The sequence below is a fragment of the Natator depressus genome, chromosome 5, assembly GCF_965152275.1.
Source record: "Natator depressus isolate rNatDep1 chromosome 5, rNatDep2.hap1, whole genome shotgun sequence".
In the NCBI taxonomy this organism is placed as follows: domain Eukaryota; kingdom Metazoa; phylum Chordata; order Testudines; family Cheloniidae; genus Natator; species Natator depressus.
This window is the reverse complement of record NC_134238.1, coordinates 133447252-133469393: the sequence shown is the minus strand read 5'-3', so window position 1 is coordinate 133469393 and position 22142 is coordinate 133447252. Positions and strand designations below refer to the sequence as shown.

The window sequence follows — 22142 nt, the reverse complement described above, 5'->3', positions numbered from 1 at the left end:
GTTCAGGTTCTGAAGAGTACAGTAAGGTCCCTTGTGGTATTGGACTGAGCCACGAGAAATTTTCTTTTGGGACACTTACAATCGAGTCCAATTTGTGTCACAAACAGTTATATTGCGTCTCTCATTAGATCCTTACCTAGCTTCAGACAGTACTACTAATGCTTCGCTTCTCTAAGAACTATAACTCTGTTTCTGTGTCTTCATTTCTGTGAGAAGGAAAGTTCAGATTCTGATGTGACTAAATACCTACAGGTATGCTTTTCTGTTTCAGTTTTTGCATCTGCTCAAATTTTCTGTTGCTGTTCTTACCCCTTTGGTGGATTTGTTTCCCGTGACATACTCTAGGTACGTGGGCAAAGACTATTCTGCTGCTCAAGAACTAATGGAAGATGAGATGAAAGAATATTATAGTCAGAATCCGACAGTATTGCTGATGCAGTCTGTAAGCATTGGACAACTTGTCGCTGTACATGCCGAGGAAGATGCCTGGTTGCGTGCTCAGATAATTTCAGTGGAAGACAATCGAATAAAGGCAAGCAACTCTTTCTTTTTGACACTTTTTTTTGTGAAAAAGAATTAGTGTAAATAATAATAATACAGGTAATAGCTGTGCCTTTATCACAGAAGAATCACTCTGCAGTACTCAGCAACAAATTGCTTTTGCTCTTCATTACATGAAAAACAAAGTGGGGTTTTTAAAATAATTACAGCACTGCTGCTGAAGTAAATGGTCTGTTGCCTTTTTCCTTATTTTTATTTTAGGCTTTTCTGTGTTCATTGGTATCTCTAATATACTAATGTATCCTGTGCATCCTTATGAAACGTGGAAGTAGTATCTCCATCTTCCAGATATAGACTGTAAATGCCAGTAGAGAACTAGAATGCTGATCTCCTGAGTCAAGTCCTAGTGCAGTTACCACAAGTCCATCCTTACTGTGTCTTTTGCAGCTTGTTAACACGAGTGCTTAGGCTCACTTACGCTGAGTGGGTATTCCTGTTGTTGTACTCAGCATGCTGGTTACTAAAATACCTTGAACAAAATGATTAAACTTTTCACACTGCTGCAGTTTCTCTTCTTGTTCTCTGTTCTCTAGAGTCAGAGTTGTATTTTGGGGGGCTTTACTTTTAGAGAATTAGAACATGACTGAAGTGGAAGAGTTTTTAAGAAAAATTTCAAGTCCTTCGTGTCTAGTGTCACTATGTAGTTATACTAAGTAACCTTAAATTGTAGGTTTTTATTTTTTGCAGTCTCTGCTTCCCTAGTCAGCATGACAAACTTCCACTAAGATCTGCTAAACACACTTCTAATACAACTCCCTTTCACAAATTAGTCAAGTGGACACATGCAGTTTTAAGTATCTGTTCCAAAACTGAGAGTTCTCATTCAGCTGGGAAGTCATGAGATGGGGGAATCTGTCCAGTATTCGAAGGCTTTAGCGTTAGCTGCAGAAAAACTGCCAGGACAATAGTAGCTAACGTCCCGCTGATTTCTCTCCAGATTTCAGCTAACTGCACTTGGTTCCACAGTAGGGAGGCCAGTGGTGCATGGCAAGAAGAGCCTGCTTTCTCAAGTATCTCTTCAACAAGAAATCTGGAAGTCTGGCTTTCTGGAGTGTCTGGCTTGCACATCAGATTTTCAGAAAGGCTTCTAAATCGCTCTCCCTGAGCCTGGTGATCTTCAAGACGTTAGCATGGCGCAGTGTATAGTTCAGAAAAACAAGAGACCATCTGTATAAGCTGATACAAAGCAGCACTGTAGCTTCTTCTGTTCCAACCACCAACCACCATTTTCTCCCACTGACTAAACAATTTACTTATCAAGATGGTATGAAGTCTGCAGTATTCTGAAACCGTGTAATCATCAGAAATGAGAATCAAAAAGGTTCTGTTCTCATTATAAAAACAAAAAGGAAATACCTAGAACTGCACTGAAATACTATTAAAGGGTCTAGCTTAAACCCACAAAAGCCAAAAAATTCAGAATTACCACTTTGCTGCCATCTTCTGTACCATTCTGAGGTAATAGGTACTCGGAAGCGCTGTCATTTTGTACCCTTTGAAGTGTTGGTGTTCCAAGGAACAGCTAACGCTGAGCTTGCAGTGATTTCAGGAAAGAGAAGAAGGGTGTGGAGCACTTTCTAAACTTTTTTTTTATTGACATTAAATTAGTTTGAAGAATTTTCATATAATGGTATTGCAAAGTATATACCGTGTTAATGAGAAACAGATTTGTATTAACAGCTGGCTGTATAAAAATGTGATCACTAAATAATAAGTCCACCAAGTGTGTGTATTCTGGATAAATCATTCAAATAGTACTAACATACTTGTAATATGAAAAATAAATGTTTCTCTTTCAATTATTAGGTGTGCTATGTTGATTATGGCTTCAGTGAGATTATTGAAAACAACAAAGTGTACAAACTAGGTAGATGCTTCTATTCGCTTCCATTCCAAGCTGCGAAATGTAGACTAGCAGGTAAGAGGAACTTTTCTGAGAGAATTATTAAATATCTAGTACCATAATTTTGCATGTAACTTACCAGAGGTTGGGGCAGGAAAAGAGCCCTTACCCCCAAAACCTTACTGCCTACTTCAGAGAAACCTGGGAAATGAAGGTAAGAAATAGGGAGGAATGGAGTTAAAATAAAAACATTAATTTGATCTGTTGTTTTGGTTAGATTATTAAAGCTGGGTCTGTTTTCAAAAGGCTTTTGTTTTAGCAGAAGAAAATAATGTATTTTCTTGATTCTCGAGGGATCTTGAATGTATATTTCATGGTAGAAGCTTGATTTAAGACTAGGAAGAGATGAGCTGAAGTTTCTCCTGGTTTTCTTAGTATTTATTTTATCTTTTAATGGAGAAAGCTAGTTACCCTCATCCTCCCTCCCTCTTTCCTTCATTCCTTTTATTACACTTGCTTGTTGCATCTTATTTATGTTGCTGGGCAGGTCTTCCAGACCCTCCAAGTTTGGAGCCCCATTATACAAGGCACTGTATGGACCAGAGGTGGGCCACGTCCGGCCCGTGGGCCACGTCCCCTCTCCTGCTGTTCCCCCTCACGCGCGGCCATGCCGCCGGCGCAATGCTCTGGGCTGCCGGGCAGCACAGCTGCAGAGCCGCAGCCTGACCCGGTGCTCTGGGCGGCGTGGCTGTCCCGCCACCAGTGCTCCAGGCAGCTCGGTAGGGGGGCAGGGAGCAGGGGGCTTGGATAAAGGGCAGGGGAGTTCGAGGTGGTGGTCAGGGGGTGGGGGAAGGGGTGATTGGATGGGGCAGGGGTCCTGGGGGAGGCAGTCAGGAAGGAGCGGAGGGGTTGGTTGGGGCGGTGGCCAGTCTGGGGGTGGTCAGGGAGCAGGGGGTAGTGGATGGGGCAGGAGTCCTGGGGACAGGGACCGTCAGGGGACAGGGAACAGGGAGGGTGGGTCGGAGGGTTGGTCCTGCTTCGCTGTTCTCCACTCTCCCTAGCGTCTACCTAATAGTGGATAGTTCGAGGTGTTGGAGTTAGTGGTTTACTTTGTGTTAGTGGGGTTGGGGGGGGTCTTTCCCCTCCTTCCCGATTCTTCTCTTGAGCTCATGCCCGAGGCTCCGGGATTCAAGCCCTGCGGTTCCTGCTCTAAGCCCAGGCCAACGGGCGACCCCCATGACTCTTGCCCCAAGTGTCTGAGGGAGTCTCGAGCAGAGAAGTGCAGGATCTGCAAAGGGTTTTGCCCACGGGCTGAGGAGGAGTGGAACTTCCGTTCAAAGCAGCTCCTCAGGGAGGCAGCTCGTAGCCCTCAGCCTCCTGGGGCGCGCCAGGATCCAGCGCCGAGCGCCTCGGTGCACAGCGCCCCAGCGGCAGCAGCCGGAGCAGCACCGCGGTTGGACTCTGGTTGAGACCCGCGGCACCGGTGCTCCTTGGCACCGCAACCGACATTATCGGCCCGGCCCCGCTCCCATTCTCCTGGCCAGAAGCGGCACCGGGAAAGGGTGGCCCACCTCCACAGAGAGCAGCCTCCCTGGAACCACCCGTGGAGACGCGTCCCGCAGGGGAGCCTCTAGGGGCACAGCCTACGGCTTCGGCACCATTGACTCCGGCCCTGAGGGGAGAGTCTGGTACCCCTGGACTCCCCGACTTGCAGCGCGGTTGAGATCCAGTTTCCATTTCCCCTGGATACTTCTGCGGCTGCAAGGGATCTTATTGCCATGATGGCATAGGCATCCCCTCAGCCACGTGCCAAGGCACCGGGGCCTGTACGAACAGCACCGTTCCGGGGCAAGCCAGCCCTTCTCCACCCTTCGGTTGAGCTGCAGCACCGTTCCTGTTCTCGGCACGGTTCCCGCTCCTGCCGCCACTCACAGTCCCGGCGCCAGGCATACTTGCAGTACCGCTTGGACTCCCATCGCCAGTCCCGATTGCGGCACCGCTCTATCTGCCGGTTGTTGTCGAGGAGTAGATCCGGACCCGACGCCGCTCTCAACGCCGGTCGTCATCTCGGCCCAGATCCAGGCACCGTTCCAGGTCTCGGTACTGGTCCAGGTCCCGGCACCGCTCCCCAGCATTGCGGCCCCATTCCTCATCGACGTGACCCAGCGCAGAGCCACTCGGCACCACCGTGGCCCTCACGTTCTGCTTCTCGTTCTTCAGGATCAGAGGCGGGGTAGTGTTTCTTGGACCTTCGCCATTTGGACCACAACCGCCTGGAGTCAGGGGCTGGGCCTTGGCAGGCGCAGGAGCAGGGTCCCGCTCAAGGGCTCACTCAGTGGCCGTTCTCGATGCCCTGGGCGTACCACCAGGCCCAGGGTGCTCCATCTGGGGCTTCTCTCCGAGCCACGAGTGCCAGAGGCTACCGCCAGTCTGCCCTCCCCGGGGGGCATGGAGACTGTGGCAGCTTCTCTCCCCGCTACAGGACCTCCTCCAATGCAGATTCCTGGTCCAGGCCCTGAGGTTGCTGGCACAGGACAGCTGGCCCCGGCTCCGCAAGAGGCCCTAAATGACCCTCTTTCCCCCGTGGCCGCCTCATCCTCACCTGACAAGGCAGTGACAAGCACTGCAGTCTCAGGTCCCCCTCCAATAGACCTCCGTGCCCACCAGGACCTCCTGCGCAGGGTGGCGCGGAATATGAACCTGCAGGCGGAGGAGGTGGTAGAGGTGGAGGACCCCGCGATGGAAATTCTGCCTGCGGAAGCTCCATCAAGGGTGGCCTTACCCCTTATTTGGACCATCCAAAGCACCGCCAGGACAATCTGGCAGACACCTACGTCCATCCCCCCCGACTTCTGAGGGAGTGGAGTGGAAATACTTTGTCCCCTCGAAGGGGTATGATTATCTCTTCACCCACCCACAGCCCTGTTCGCTCGTGGTGGCGTCAGTGAACGAAAAAGAATGGCATGGGCAGTAGGCCCCAGCACCCAAATCAAAGGATTCCAAGGGTCTTGATTTGCATGGGCACAAAGTTTATTCCTCGGGGGGACTTCAGCTCAGGATCACTAATCAGCAGGCGCTCCTGATCCGTTACAATTTTAACTCCTGGAACTCCATGCTGAAGTTTAAGGAGTTAGTACCTCCTGAGTCCAGAGAGGAGTTTGGGGCTTTGGCGGAAGAGGGCAAAACAGTGGCACAGACCTCTTTGCAGGCCTCACTGGACGCTGTGGACTCCGCCACACGTACTTTGTCCTCGGGGATCACAGTGATCCCCATCTCCTGGCTGCAAGCCTCCAGCCTGCCACCGGAACTTCAGCAAACACTGCAGGACCTCCCCTTTGATGGAGCAGGCCTGTTCTCAGAAAAGACCAATTCAAGGCTACAAAGCCTTAAGGACTCAAGGGCGTTAATGAAGTCCCTGGGCATGCACACACTGGCTACCCAGCGGAAACCCTTCAAACCCCAGCAGCCACAACAACGCTCCTATGCTCCTCCTCAGCCGAGGCAGGCTTTCTATAGGAGGCAGGGGCGTAATGGTAGGAGGAAGCCCTCCAACCCCCAGTCTGGGCAAGGCCAGGGCCCGTCCGAGCCTTCGTCAGGCTCAAAACAGGCCTTTTGAAGGGCCGCCCTAAGACGGCGTACCAGACCTCGTTCAGGATCCTACCCCACCTTTCTTGAATAGTTTATCCCATTTCCACCATGCTTGGTCTCACATAACCATGGACCACTGGGTCCTCTGCGTGGTGGAAGCGGGATACTCTCTCTAATTTCCTCCCCCCCCCTTCCTCCCACCCTTCTTCCCCGTCCCTCTTCAGGGACCCTTCTCATGAGCAATTTCTTATTCAGGAATTTCAGATGCTCCTCGCCATGGGGACAATTGAGGAGGTTCTGAGGGAGCTAAGGGGCAGGGGTTTTACTCCCGATACTTCCTTATCCCCAAGGCAAAGGGTGGGCTTTTGCCCATTCTGGACCTGCGCGGTTTCAACAAGTACATGGTAAAGTTGAAGTTCCACATGGTCTTGTTGGGTACCATTATACCTTCCCTGGAGACTGGTATGCCACCCTCGACATGAAGGACGTGTATTTCCACAAAGCGATTCATCCGGCGCACAGACACTTCCTCCGCTTTGTGGTCAACTGCAAACACTGTCCATTCACGGCCCTTCCCTTCGGTCTTCCACAGCCCCTCGAGTGTTCACCAAATGTATGGCGGTCGTGGCAGCCTTCCTTCGTGACGGCGGGTGCAGATTTACCCTTACCTCGATGACTGGCTTATCCGGGAACGCACCAAAGAACAGGTGCAGTCCCACCTCTGCTTGGTCACGGACACGTTTCGTCTGTTAGGCTTCCTTCTCAGCGTAGCAAAGTCGACAGTAGAACCGACCCAGAGAATAGAATTTATCGGGGCGGTTCTTGACTCTGTGCAGGCACAAGCCCTCCTGCCGGACGCTTGTTTCCAGGCTATAGTGGGCCTCGTCCAGAGCCTTCAAAGCTTCCCAAGCTCATCAGCAAGAAGTTGCCTGAGTCTTCTTGGCCACATGGCCTCCTGCGCATACATGACCAGGCACACCAGACTTTGACTCCACCCGTTACAAGCCTGGCTAGCATCAGTCTATCGCCCAGGTCGAGACAGCCTGAACTTGGTGGTCACCGTCCCAGAGCGGGTCCTGGCCTCCCTCCACTGGTGGCTAAATCCCCGGGTGGTATACAAAGGATTCCCTTTCCACAGCCTGCAGCCCTTCTTGTCTCTGGTCACGAATGTGTCAGCCCTGGGATGGGGCGCCCACCTCAGGGACACAGGGCCTATGGCCCCCGTCCACGCTCTCCCTTCATATCAACATCCGGGAGCTGATGGCGGTGCGCCTTGCCTGTCAAGCCTTCCAGGAGCAGCTGCAGGGTCATTGTGTGGCAGTCCTCGCAGACAGCACTACAGCCATGTTCTACATCAACAAACAAGGGGGGCCCACTCCACCCCCTTTGTCAGGAGGCCGTTCGACTGTGGGAATTCTGCATTGGCAACTCCATTCACCTGGTGGCGTCCTTTCTACCTGGGGTCCAGAACACGCTGGCGGACCACCCGAGCAGGTCCTTCCGCTCCCATGGGTGGTCACTTTTGACCAGATGTCATCCACCCCATCTTCTGAAGGTGGGGGTTTCCCCAGGTCGACCCGTTGGCCTCCCGCAGTAATTGGAAATGCCTGGTGTTCTGCTCCCTCTAAGGCCGCTCCCTGGGCTTTCTCACAGATGCCTTCTTGCTCCTGTGGATGGGCTGACTATTTTACGCCTTTCCCCTGGTGCATAGGGTCCTGCTCAGAGTGCGCAGGGACAGGGCGCGAGTGATTCTGGTGGCTCCGGCGTGGCCCAACAGCACTGGTACACTGTGCTGTTGGAGCTCTCTGTGGATGGTCCAGTCCCATTGCGTCTTCTTCCCAACCTGATGACTCAGGGTCATAGAATCATAGAATATCAGGGTTGGAAGGGACCCCAGAAGGTCATCTAGTCCAACCCCCTGCTCGAAGCAGGACCAATTCCCAGTTAAATCATCCCAGCCAGGGCTTTGTCAAGCCTGACCTTAAAAACCTCTAAGGAAGGAGATTCTACCACCTCCCTAGGTAACGCATTCCAGTGTTTCACCACCCTCTTAGTGAAAGAGTTTTTCCTAATATCCAATCTAAACCTCCCCCATTGCAACTTGAGACCATTACTCCTCGTTCTGTCATCTGCTACCATTGAGAACAGTCTAGAGCCATCCTCTTTGGAACCCCCTTTCAGGTAGTTGAAAGCAGCTATCAAATCCCCCCTCATTCTTCTCTTCTGCAGACTAAACAATCCCAGCTCCCTCAGCCTCTCTTCATAAGTCATGTGCTCTAGACCCCTAATCATTTTTGTTGCCCTTCGCTGGACTCTCTCCAATTTATCCACATCCTTCTTGTAGTGTGGGGCCCAAAACTGGACACAGTACTCCAGATGAGGCCTCACCAATGTCGAATAGAGGGGAACGATCACGTCCCTCGATCTGCTCGCTATGCCCCTACTTATACATCCCAAAATGCCATTGGCCTTCTTGGCAACAAGGGCACACTGTTGACGCATATCCAGCTTCTCATCCACTGTCACCCCTAGGTCCTTTTCTGCAGAACTGCTGCCTAGCCATTCGGTCCCTAGTCTGTAGCGGTGCATTGGATTCTTCCATCCTAAGTGCAGGACCCTGCACTTATCCTTATTGAACCTCATCAGATTTCTTTTGGCCCAATCCTCCAATTTGTCTAGGTCCTTCTGTATCCTATCCCTCCCCTCCAGCGTATCTACCACTCCTCCCAGTTTAGTATCATCTGCAAATTTGCTGAGAGTGCAATCCACACCATCCTCCAGATCATTTATGAAGATATTGAACAAAACCGGCCCCAGGACCGACCCCTGGGGCACTCCACTTGACACCGGCTGCCAACTAGACATGGAGCCATTGATCACTACCCGTTGAGCCCGACAATCTAGCCAGCTTTCTACCCACCTTATAGTGCATTCATCCAGCCCCATACTTCCTTAACTTGCTGACAAGAATACTGTGGGAGACCGTGTCAAAAGCTTTGCTAAAGTCAAGAAACAATATATCCACTGCTTTCCCTTCATCCACAGAACCAGTAATCTCATCATAAAAGGCGATTAGATTAGTCAGGCATGACCTTCCCTTGGTGAATCCATGCTGACTGTTCCTGATCACTTTCCTCTCATGTAAGTGCTTCAGGATTGATTCTTTGAGGACCTGCTCCATGATTTTTCCAGGGACTGAGGTGAGGCTGACTGGCCTGTAGTTCCCAGGATCCTCCTTCTTCCCTTTTTTAAAGATTGGCACTACGTTAGCCTTTTTCCAGTCATCCGGGACTTCCCCCGTTCGCCACGAGTTTTCAAAGATAATGGCCAATGGCTCTGCAATCACAGCCGCCAATTCCTTTAGCACTCTCGTCTTGAAAGAGTCCAATTCCTTTAGCACTAGTCTTGAAAGTGTATGATACAGAAACATTTAGGGGGGAAAAATTACACTAAAGAAGAATGTTGCAGAAAACTAGGGGGAGGTCTGTTTACGAATACAGTACATCTCCTGTTGTGTTCTGATTCTTGGAGCTGAGCTCCCAGTCGCTGGCAGAGATACTATACTTCCCTGTGGGAAGTTTCAAGGAAAATGTGTGGAAATTCTGAACTGCTTGTTTCACAGGGCTGGAAGTCTTCTGTTATGATCCTGTTCTAGTGAAAGTTGTTGAGTCACAAACCTGTGGCAAGATATTTGCTGTGGAAATACTGGAAAAGAGTGATATTCCGCTTGTTGTTCTGTATGACACCTCAGGAGAGGATGATATAAATATCAACGTCACCTGTCTGAAGGCCTTATGTGACAAATCGCTTGAACTACACCTTCAGGTACTGTTTTATTTATGAGGTAATACTTGTTCATTTAAAATTCTGAAGTGTTCCATCATGGGGAAGGAGCACAATACCAGAAACTTGTTAAATGTCTTCCTTCAAATATTTTGTTGCAGGCAGATGCTTTATATACAAATGTTAGAGTCACCAACGTTTGCTCTGACGGAACCCTATATTGCCAGGTGCCATCGAAGGGCCTAGCCAAACTCTGCGAGATCTTGCAAAAGTTGGAAGACTACTTCCATTACAAGGTGTGTAAGGAGAAGGGAGATGCTGAGGTAATTTTTTTTACTGTCTTACACTCCCTGCATCTCAGCTTAACTCTTTACAGAGGCTCCGAGCAGGAATTCTGTCTTTCAGGACATTTCAGAAAGCATTAGTATTAAATAGGGCCGTTATCTAAAACCCTGAATGTAGCTGTTAGTAACTGTTCCCAGCCAGCTTCAGAGTACCATACAATTTCTTAGTAAAACCTTTATTAAACACAAAAACTATTGTAAATAGTTTTTGGAATACTTAGGAATAATTTCTTAAACAAAAGCTAGTAAACTGGATGTAGTAAATTTCCTGTTCTTTCTCATACAGACGTCCCCACTTTGTTGCTATTCTATATTTCAATGCAAGGTTTCAACATGACGTTTACACTTCTGTACATTGGTGCACACAAACACGCTAATGTTTTTTCAGGTGATTTTTTTTTTTAGTCTTTATAGAGTGACCATGATTTATATAGGGTGTCGTCTGCACTCTTCTGAGCTTGAAAATGGAAAAACCTGAGTTGCAGCCCAACTCTTTGGAGCCTTGTCAGCAAACAAAAGTCTGGGGACCCTACCAGCTAGCAGCGTTCCAACCCTCGAGTTAATAGTTGGCTGGCTCACTTGTTGGTGAGACAGAAATCTGTAGTCTGAATCCATACAGCTTTTGGGATCAGCATATCCACTATCCATTCCCTGGATCTCTAAGACTCTCATTCTGTAGAGCACGAGCTTTTCCCCATGAGCCAAGTCAGGTAAGCGTATACAAACCATCACCTCACTGAGCTCTGCCCCGTTCTCTCTTTAACTGGGGCAAGATTGCAGTTTAACTCAATTAGCTAATAGCTAAATGTAGGTTCCATCGTCTCTGTAGCCACTAGGTGTGACACATTCTCCCTTCCCAGATCCTCCCTCTAGGTCTGTAAAACATACTACCATGGAGTCAAACATTATTTAATAGACTGCTTCCTTAATAAGGAAAGCTGGACTAGCACTCACCTGTGTCCTAAGTGGGACAGGGATAGGGACCCAGCCCTTGCAGCAGACATGTCTTGGTCCTGTATGGGTCAGCCATTAAGTCCACAGGGCTATCTTTAACTTCTGTATTTATAACCTTTCCCCTCAGAATCTGGCTACATTCTCAGATGATAAATAGCATGGGACCTTCAAGCCTGCTTGCCCTAAATGAAAACCTCTCCTACAACTTCTTAAAAAAAGTTACTGAGCACGTGTAGCAACTGCCACACCCTATTTCTGAATGTTCCTGGCCCTCTCTTAGTGAGTCCCTCTGCCCTGCAGTTTGCAGATGTGCAGGCAGAGACTTCAAACGGAAACCTGTGATTCCTTTCTTTGTGCCAAAAAGTCAACTACACTATAAAGCATGTGGGTTGCATCTGTTTTCAAATCTGTAATGGGCTGAGATGGAAATGAGGAGAGCTTTCATCATCATCATCCCTTTTGGCTCCAGGATATGGGAGATGCTTTTGACATTCTAATACCCAGCTTGATGAACGTTTCAGTTTTGGTCTCCTTGCTAAAGCTTTTGCAAGCCATCTCTTGTAGGAGTCTCTGCTCTTGGTCTGTCATTTTTATGCTTCTCTGGATAAGAACGGTTTACACCCAACCCAATAGGTTTCCTCCTCATATAAACAATCAAGATGCTCTCCCCCACCCCCAAAGAGATCCCCTTGTGCCTCTCATTCTTGCCTGACTTTTCTGATGGGCAAGGCTTTTGTAGAGGTGAGGTGCAAGCCCACCGTGGCCCTTGCAAGACCCACATGCCACATCAAAGTAAAAAGCAGTGCAGTTAAGCAGACCAGTTTTTAAACCTTTTCCAGCTTTGCCTATCAAGGTTTAGGGCAGCTCTGGTGCTCATTCTCTCCTTGGAAATATAACCTTGAATATTTTTTTTAAAATCCCTTAGGACAGATCCAAAGTGATAAACAGAAACTATTTAAGTATCAGAGGGGTGTCCGTGTTAGTGTGTATCTACAAAAACAATGAGGAGTCCGGTGGCACCTTAAAGACTAACCGATTTTATTTGGGCATAAGCTTTCGTGGGTAAAAAAACCCACTTCTTCAGATGCATGGAGTGAAAATTTACAGACACAGGTATAAATATATATTGGCACATGAAGAGAAGGGAGTTACCTTACAAGTGGAGAACCAATGTTGAAGGCCAATTCAGTCAGGGTGGATGTGGTCCACTCCCAATAATTGAGGAGGAGGTGTCAATACCCAGAGAGGGAAAAATGCTTTTGTAGTGAGCCAGCCACTCCCAGTCCCTATTGAAGCCCAAATTGATGGTGTTACGTTTGCAAATGAATTGTAGCTCAGCAGTTTCTCTTTGAAGTCTGCTTCAGGAATACTCAAGAACAGATTTAAAAGTAGCCATTCTTCAAAAAAAAAAATTCAAAAACAGCGTTATTATTTACCCTTGTTTCTTTATCGCAGCAGGCACCTGAATGTTTCGTCTCATTACCTTTCTGTGGCAAAATCTGCATGTTCCATTGTAAAGGAAAATGGGCTCGTGTGGAGGTAAGAACCAGGTGGGTGGTTGGTTGGTTTTTTTCACCACTGAACTAACTTCCCTGTGTCAACTGAAAATTGCTGCTCTTCTTCGATTTCCCACATAGCATCTGCTATTTTTGCAGGTCTGGGGGTTGGCTAAAATCTGGATCATTGAATTCTTTGACACTGATTTTGGCATGTGTATCATTTTACATTGGCTACTTACTCAAATAGTAAACACACATAAGTAATCTTTTACTTGAGCTGATGGAATGGGAAATAGATCCCTGTAGGTCTATCTTACAGTTTTTGTGTTGTCATTTAGCATATTTCATTTCAACAAGCATAGCATCATAACCTGGAAAATAAAATGCACTGGCAACCTATTTTCTTCCGTTTCCTTAAACTGTGTATTTGCTTTTTCAAGGTACTGTGTTCTCTCTTGCTAGTAACAAGTTGTCCTTACCGCTCGCATTCTCATTTCAGATAACGAGCGTTCACAGTAGTCGTGCACTAGATGTGCAGTTCATGGATACTGGAACAGTTGCCTCTGTAAAAGTATCGGAGCTTCGAGATATTCCATCACAGTTCCTGAGGGAAATAATCACCCTACCGCCCCAGGTACAAACCTCATTTTTAAGTAAAGCTGATGGCCTCTATACCTCTCTTGGCCATGTCTTAGTCTTGATCATTTTCGATGTGTGCTCTGCGATGATTTGTGGTTTTAAAACATTTTAAGATCGCCTGTTCTGCACTACGGTTCCTTTTCGTTTGCGCCAGCAACGTCCACAGGAGGCAGTCAGCAGTTCACACCCCTGTAGTCCAAAGCTCACGTTAACGTCGTCCTCTTTCAAACTGGGCTACATTAACGTGAACTTACGGACCTTTCAATTTGCTCCAGCAGCATCCACTCAGGGCAGTTAACGCACAGCACTTTGGTGCCCTCTGCAGGTCTACACACTCTTCCCCCCCACCCACCCCCACCTTGTGGACCACACTTGAGCACAGTGTAGATGTAGCCTTAAAGTAATGTTAGGTTGTGCACTCTAACTCTTCATAGTGTACAGTTTTAAATAAATACAGATTACGTTCTTGGGTGCGGACAGTAGAAGGCTGTGGTGGTAGTCTTACTGAATGGGTAAAGGGACTCCATTCTGCAGACCACCGCATTCTTAGTGGTTGAAGTAACTTGCAGCATAATAGGCTCCTTCTTTCACTCTTTTAATATCATATATCTTTTAATCCATCTGAGTTAAAGCTTGTAATAAACTACCTAGTTTCTGTGCAGGTAAACTTCAATAGTATAACATAATCTGTTGAAGAGTGCCATGTAATTAAATTGTACCATTAACGTACTCCATGTCTTTTAGGCTATGAAGTGCTGTTTAGCAGATCTTCCCCGTAACATTGGCATGTGGACTCCAGATGCTGTATTGTGGCTGAGAGATACAGTATTAAATTGTCCTGATTGCAGCATTAAGGTAAATGTAAATATCTCAAACATTTGAAATTCAATAAAATATGGAATACCAGGTTGAAATGTGAATGAAGAGTTATAATAAAATGTCATCATGAAGTTACAGGAACTTGGTACCTTCACCCTCCAGCAGACGTTCAGGTTTTGATACAAAAAACAAAATTCTTTCAGACTTAAAAACGTTTACCTAAATTAGTTTTGTTTGAAAAGCTATTATACTAGACAATTTACAGCTTTGTAGCCTCCGCTAATATTTGTATTCTGTATGAATCCATCATTTTTGACACATTTGATACAAAGCATATTTGCTTGCATTTCCCAGCAAACACTTTTTATACAATTCTTGGATCTGCATTTAAAGAAGACACAGAAGACACAGAAGACTGTGAAGAAGACACAGAAGACACAGAATTTTCCCCCTTCCAAATTCTCCTGTGCTAGCTCGGTATAATTCCTTCTTACCAGCAAATGAGGGCAAGAAAAAAGCAAAACTCTTGTTGTGCCGCCTCATAAAAAATGAAGTGGGTGGATGACCCTGCTCAATTATTTTCATGTCTCCAGCAGGTGGAGGTAACTCTTCCAGCTGGCTAGGAGAGGAATCTTTTAGTTTTCTGTTCTTATTTGCTTTTATTTCTGTATGACAAGTCACTACCCGCAAGCCAGGCTGTGACTCTGCTGTGCGCCAGCTTGCTGCTCGGTAACGTCCGATGTGGACGCTGCTACAGCGCAGTGAAAGTTCCACTAAGCCACGCTCTGGGATTTTCACTGCGCTGTAGCAGTGTCCACACCAGTTGTTACGGCATGGCAAACCAGTGTGCCATAGATTCGCACCCTGGCTTGCAGTGTAGTAACTAGCCAAGGAAATAGGCCCTAACACAATGTAGTTTAATTTAGTACAGTCCATTTGCAGACTCATTTTTTTGGAATATGCTGAGTAGATGTCAACCATTTATAGTGTGACCTGCTTACTAGGACATGTATGCCCGTGACAATGGACGCAGCTCAGTGAATGGCAGAACTTTCTATTCCCCACCCCCCGCAGGCCGGCCAAAGACGCTCCCCCTGAGACTCCATTTTATACACTAATACAAACAAGTATTTGGACCATAGTTAGTTACTTCCCCCTGATGTGGGTTGTTACCATCCATTACCTTGTACATGTTGGTTCGATCAAAACATCTCTATCCATTATTACTGTCATCTTGACCTTCTCTTTTTAGGAGGGGTCAGTGTGTTCTCATTATCTTTGGGGTGTGTTTGTACCATACTTGGTATCAGGGTACTTGTACCATACTTCTGGAATGCATTTGTGTGAGTGTCCGCCTTCATGTAGTGACTAAGGTTGGAATTTTCAAAAGAGATTAGATACTTAACTCCCACAGAAAGTCAGTGGGATTTGTGTACTTAACCCCCTTATACTCTTTAAAAATCTCAGTCTAAGCTTTTAGTATTTCTTGGCTCTGAACAAATTCGCATTCAGCATCACTCAATGGCAAAATATGCTCAACCTTAGGACAGTGCGTTTTATCTTTTCTTTCCATATCTTCCTTTCTGGTCTCCCCCCCCCCCCCCCCCCTTTCTTCCGTCTGCATTTTCCTCCCTGCAACAACTCTTGATTCCTAGTCCCTTCCCCATTTCATCTGCTAAGGTGATCTGGCTATGAAATATTTAATGCTGATGCTTGAAACATCCCATTGAGTAATTGGGGCAGGGCTGTTCACATTTGTCAGTCCACGAGGATGTGGTTTTCCACGGTTTTGTCTCCTGATTTACACTAGCATATGAAAGAGAAGAATCAAAATCTGTTGCATCAATCTCTGCAGATTCATGAAGGTAACGTTACTTTGGATTACTCAGCTTGCAAAGATACTCTTGCAATTGTTATCATGAAGGTTAGAATCTACTTGGCCTTGTAAATGAAATCTTAGTATCTAGAGAATCCAGATATGCCATGAGGGCTGAAGAAATGCATCAAGTAGGCTAGAAGATTAATACTGCAGCCATAATAGATTGCTTTTTTCTTGTCTCCCATCTGCTAGTATGATGTGTTTTAATATCCACTTTTCTGGCCTGAAATATGTGGTCTCTGAAAAATTAAATTAACATGTAAGAAATTAGTTATCTACACGGCCAAATTTACACTCCAGAGCACTGGTACCGGAATACTATTGTTACTGATGTAACATAGCAAAAATCATTAGACCAATGCTTTAAAAATGGGTGCCCAAAGGTGGTATTCTAAGTTGGTGGGAGCTGCTATGTTCTCAGGGTATTTGAAAATTAGGCAGTTTTATTTAGGGGCCGAAGTATGAACTTGGAAGTCTAACTGTAGGCATTCATTTTGGAAAATCTAGGCCTGTATTTAATAGGCTTCCACTGTCTAACTGTGGAGAAATTCCCCTCTACTCTCCTGACTTCTGTCCAAGCCATTCCTGCAGACCTCCTAAAATGCTCACTTCCTGTGGACCTTATCTTTTATTCCACTTACTTTAAAAAGCTGGAAAGATGCATAGATTCACAGTGGAAATCTGTTGATAATAACTTGGTTTTCTGCACTGACTAAATCTGAGTTAATGGTAAAAGCAGCTTTTAATAATTCAGTTTTACAGCATTCTTGAGACTTCTAGTGATCATAAAAATTTACTAATTTCCCTGAAGTTCTTGATGCGAAGTTGCACCATGTATGGGTATATATAGTGTTTCAGTCAATAATCTTTAAGACACAAAACATACCTAACACTTCAAACAGTGTATGTTAAGCATACACAAAATCCTAACTTATCACACAACCTAAAAAGTAAGGAATTGAAAAGTTCAGACAACAGTGGCGGCCTTCTACTCTGCTACACAGATGCACAACCACCATATGTCAGGGAACATCATAACTTTAATCCCCCCTAAGGCGGATACCAGCATTCCAGCACCACCACAAGCAGACAGGATTTCTCTCCCTGTTTCCTTTGTCAGAGATCTCAATACAAATGCCTGAAGAGTAGCAAAAGTGGTTCCCTATGCGCTGGCAACTGCCCGTTTGGTTGCAGGGAACATTACTGGGGTCATAAGTGGGGGCAGATGACAAAATACAGAACTGTGCCTCCACATAACTGTTCAGAAAGGCTCCCATGTACCTTGTCGGAGAATGACGACAGCCAGCCCATACCATGTTCTCTGTTTAGCTGTTGCATGTAAGGATTCACTTATAATAAATACTAATATTTTTTTAAATTAACATGAGACACCCCATTGAGCTATCACTAACTACAAACTTCAGTCTTTCTGCAGTCTCGCTTTTAGTCAGGGGGTCTGAAAAATTGAGACTCGAAATGAGACCTTTAAGATCATCAATTTTTAATTGTTTAGAACTCATACAGATTTATTTGGAAATGCTAAACTCTGAGATTTTACTGTAAATTTGATGCAGACACACATTTTTCCATAAAAAACTTAGTCTCTAAGGTGCCACAAGTACTCCTTTTCTTTTTGCGGATACAGACTAACATGGCTGCTACTCTGAACTCTTGCAGTAAGTGCAAAATGGAGCCCAACCTAGGGTGGCCAGATGTCCCGATTTTATAGACACAGTCCCAATTCTGGGTTCTTTTTCTTATATAGGCTCTTATTACCTCCCCACCCCGTCCCGATTTTTCAAATTTGCTGTCTGGTCACCCTAGCCTAACCTCAACGATGGTGTTGCTCCTACTCTTCCATATTGAGCAGTTTGCTGCACTTGCAGTTTTCAGCCATCGTGAAAACCTTTGTCCACATATTTTGTTAGCTTTACCTTAGCAGTAAACTATTTGTGCCAAGTCTTTGAAAATATATTTTTATTTCAAAATAAATTACTGTTAACATAACCATTCCAGTTTTTCCTCCCGTAAAAGGCTTTAATCTTGTTTCATACAAAACTGAAGGTGCAGATGCATTTAATAATAGGAGTTTACTTTATTTCTTCCCTTTAAAGGTTGCTAAACTGGATGACTCAAAGGGAATTGCACATATTTACTTGTTTACTCCCAAGAACTTCCCAGACCCTGATCGGAGCATCAATCGGCAGATCACTAATGAGGACTTGTGGAAGCATCAGAAAGATGTCTTCTTGAGTGTTGCACCCAGTGGAGCTGCTCCTATAAAAGGGAAAAGTGATACTATCCTTGCTCCAGAATTACTTGGCCTAGGCCTCAAGAAAAGCCTCATGGGGTCGATCAAGCTTGCTCCAGAACCCAGCAGTGTGGTGCCTACTGTTGACATGCCACTTCTTCTACCCTTACCGAAACCCGGTGAGCACATGGATGTCTATGTTTCAGTAGCCTGCCACCCTGGTCACTTTGTTGTCCAGCCTTGGCAAGAGATCCACAACCTAGAAGTCCTCATGGAAGAAATGATTCTGTACTACAGCATGACAGAGGAGAGATCCATTGCCGTTAAGAAGAACAATCTGTATGCTGCTAAAGTAGAAAATAAGTAAGTAGATGCTTTCATAAAAGATATGTATTATCTTGAGGAAGGCTGTTGTCTACGGTGATACTTGCAGGGTCCAAATGCCCAGCACTAGCATTAGAGATATGCACTGAGAAATCTTAATTGGTGCTCAATCTTCTCAGAGTTAGATTAACATGAATTATGCATTTCTAGGCAATGTTTGGCCTCATTCCAGTTCACAAGGGAAAGTGTCCACATTTCAGATTGTCAGTAATCTGAGACCAAGGAAGGTGAATGAGGTTGTAGACTACGTGCCTCCAGGTCAGAGTTAGAACACAATGATTGAAACACTCCTTCTGTTCCTGCTGTACCTGATCTGATGCTCTCAGTTTAGCCACAGGTCTGTCAATCAAGCACTTTTTGCCAGCAGTAAATTCACATGAAAATTATTTTCCCCTTGATTGCTAGTTATTTATCACTGTGAGTATAAGATTTTTTTCATCACAACTGTTTCCGTCAAATGGCTATTTTAATTTAGCTATACCATACAAAAATCTCTGTTTAAAGTAGTAGTGTTACACACAATTACAGTCTGAGCATTTAAAAGACCAGGTAAGAAAGAGTTAGTGGAAGAAAATTTATACAGATTCTACTGTTCCGAAATACATGTTGGGGAGTCTTCGGAAGTCATCTTGTACGTGTGCCTAGAGCTCTCGCGGAGGGTTCATTTTCATTCATCTAAATCATCAGTCAGAAATCTGTCTGCCTTGTTGTTTTCATCCATGTTATTCCCCTTCCACTGGCTCCCCCTTTTCAGCCTCATACTTGTTTTTTCCTTTTAGGGCCCTTCGTGACTTACCTTTATCCAAGCTATTAGGCACTTTAAAGCTTTTTACTTTAGTCCCATTGACTTTCATTGAAACTTAGCCAGTCACTTTTTGAAAAAATGTGACTTAAACACTAAAGTACTTCTAAAAATTTTACCCATCATTTCCTATATGATACAAAGCAGTCAGTGCCCATCCATGCTGTTCGAACAATTTAACTGTTGTTGTACATGAGGGTTCTTTCATGCTGTCTCCTTTGCATTCCTGTGCTGCTCCAGGGAGAGGGCAGGTCTGTGACCCTGGGCATGCTGATTGGCTAGCTGTGGGGGTTTTTTGTTCTGCCACTCAGTGGCGGTCACCAAAAATATTCTCCACCCTGGCCAGAAAAACAGCCTGAAACTCCTGCCCATGGAGCTCCTTGTAAATGTCTGCAAAGCCTCTGTTTCGTCATTCAAATCACTCCTTAAAAATTCACCTCTGCCATGATATCACTATAACATGTTGATACTGGCTAGGTAATGTGTGTACTTGTTTCCTAGAACATCAAAGTTTTTTCAGATTTTGCTTTTTGAAAAATGGATTTTTCTACTAAATTTTTTCAATAGAAAATTGTAAAACTATTTATTTTTCAAATGTATTTTTCAGTTTTTGGATTTGGATCTTTTCTATTCCTCCTCCATTTTTTTTTAAAATTCCAAACCAGAAAAGAAAGGGGTAGACAGTGTTCATTTCTTTCCTCCTCCAAACACCCACTTTACCACATTTTTCTGTTCTCTCTCTCTCTCTCTCTCTCTCTCTCTCTCTCTCTCCTCTTTTTCCAGTGAGGGAGGGAGTAAAGGGAGGAGGAGGACTCCAGAAATGATAAAACAATTCTTATTTCATGTTTGTCGTTTTGTTTGTAGCTGTGTTAGTCCCAGAATATTAGAGAGGCAGGGTGGGTGAGGTAATATCTTTTACTGGATCAACTTCTGTTGGTAAAAGAGACAAGACTTTGAACCACACAGAGCTCTTGCACAGATCAGATCCAAAGAGGCACCAATAAAAGATCTTCGTCTTTGTGTGCTTGCTCATAGAATCATAGAATATGAGGGTTGGAAGGGAACTCAGGAGGTCATCTAATACAACCCCCTGCTCAAAGCAGGACCAATTCCTAACTAAATCATCCCAGCCAGGGCTTTGTCAAGCTTGACCTTAAAAACCTCTAAGGAGATTCCACCACCTCCCTAGGTAACCCACTCCAGTGGTTCACCACCCTCCTAGTGAAAAAGTTTTCCCTAATATCCAACCTAAACCTCCCCCACTGCAACCTGAGACCATTACTCCTTGCTCTGTCATCTGCTACCACTAAGAACAGTCTAGATCCATCCTCTTTGGAAACCCCTTTCAGGTAGTTGAAGGCAGCTATCAAATCCCCCCTCGTTCTTCTCTTTTGCAGACAAAATAATCCTCATAAATCATGTGCTCCAGCCCCTAATCATTTTTGTTGACTTCCGCTGGACTCTTCCCAATTTTTTCACATCCTTCTTGTAGCGTGGGGCCCAAAACTGGACACAGTACTCCAGATGAGACCTCATCAATGCCAAATAGAGGGGAATGATCGCATCCCTCAATCTGCTGGCAATGCTCCTACTTATACAGCCCAAAATGCCCTTAGCCTTCTTGGCAACAAGGGCACACTGTAGACTCCTATCCAGCTTCTCATCCACTAACCCCTAGGTCCTTTTCTGCAGAACTGCTGCCTAGCCGCTCGGTCCCTGGTCTGTAGCGGTGCATGGGATTATTCCATCCTAAGTGCGGGACTCTGCACTTGTCCTTGTTGAACCTCATCAGATTTCTTTTGGCCCAATCCTCTAATTTGTCTAGGTCCCTCTGTATCCTATCCCAACCCTCCAGCATATCTACCACTCCTTCCAGTTTAGTGTCTTCTGGAAACTTGCTGAGGGTGCAATCCACACCATCCTCCAGATCATTAATGAAGATATTGAACAAAACCGGTTCCAGGACCAACCCTTGGGGCGCTCCGCTTGATACCGGCTGCCAACTAGACATGAAGCCATTGATCACTACCCATTGAGCCCGACGATCTAGCCAGCTTTCTAGCCACCTTATAGTCCATTCATCTAGCCCATACTTCTTTAACTTGCTGGCAAGAATACTGTGGGAGACTGTATCAAAAGCTTTGCTAAAGTCAAGGAATAACATGTCCACTGTGTTCCCCTCATCCACAGAGCCAGTTATCTCGTCACAGAAGGCAATTAGGTTAGTCAGGCATGACTTTCCCTTGGTGAATCCATGCTGACTGTTCCTGATCACTTTCCTCTCCTCTAAGTGCTTCAGAATTGATTCCTTGAGGACCTGCTCAATGATTTTTCCCAGGACTCAGGTGAGGCTGACTGGCCTGTAGTTCCCCAGATCCTCCTCCTTCCCTTTTTTAAAGATGGGCACTACATTAGCCTTTTTCCAGTCATCTGGGACCTCCCCCGATCGCCATGAGTTTTCAAAGATAATGGCCAATGGCTCTGCAATCACATCTGCAAACTCCTTTAGCATGCTTGGATGCAGCACATCCTGCCCCATGGACTTGTGCTCATACAGCTTTTCTAAATAGTCCAGAACCACTTCTTTCTCCACAGAGGGCTGGTCACCTTCTCCCCATGCTGTGCTGCCCAGTGCAGTAGTCTGGGAGCTGACCTTGTTCATGAATACAGAGGCAAAAAAAGCATTGAGTACATTAGCTTTTTCCACCTCCTCTGTCACTAAGTTGCCTCCCTCATTCAGTAAGGAGCCCACGCTTTCCTTGACCACCACCTTGTTGCTAACATATCTGAAGAAAC

The 22142-nt window shown here is 45.8% G+C and overlaps 1 protein-coding gene across 5 annotated transcripts in view; it reads left to right on the top strand.

Moving 5' to 3' along the window:
- Positions 1–22142, top strand: part of TDRD7 (tudor domain containing 7) — a 93569-nt gene that overhangs the window by 57175 nt on the left and 14252 nt on the right. For 3 of the 5 annotated variants that reach the window (XM_074953718.1, XM_074953714.1, XM_074953717.1), the window contains exons 7-14: positions 346–532; positions 2368–2479; positions 9615–9817; positions 9937–10098; positions 12529–12612; positions 13072–13206; positions 13956–14066; positions 18024–18523. In XM_074953718.1, coding sequence (XP_074809819.1) covers positions 346–532; positions 2368–2479; positions 9615–9817; positions 9937–10098; positions 12529–12612; positions 13072–13206; positions 13956–14066; positions 18024–18523 — 1494 coding nt within the window. The remainder of the gene's footprint in view (positions 1–345; positions 533–2367; positions 2480–9614; positions 9818–9936; positions 10099–12528; positions 12613–13071; positions 13207–13955; positions 14067–18023; positions 18524–22142) is intronic. The other 2 variants (XM_074953715.1, XM_074953716.1) reach the window with 2 other exon arrangements.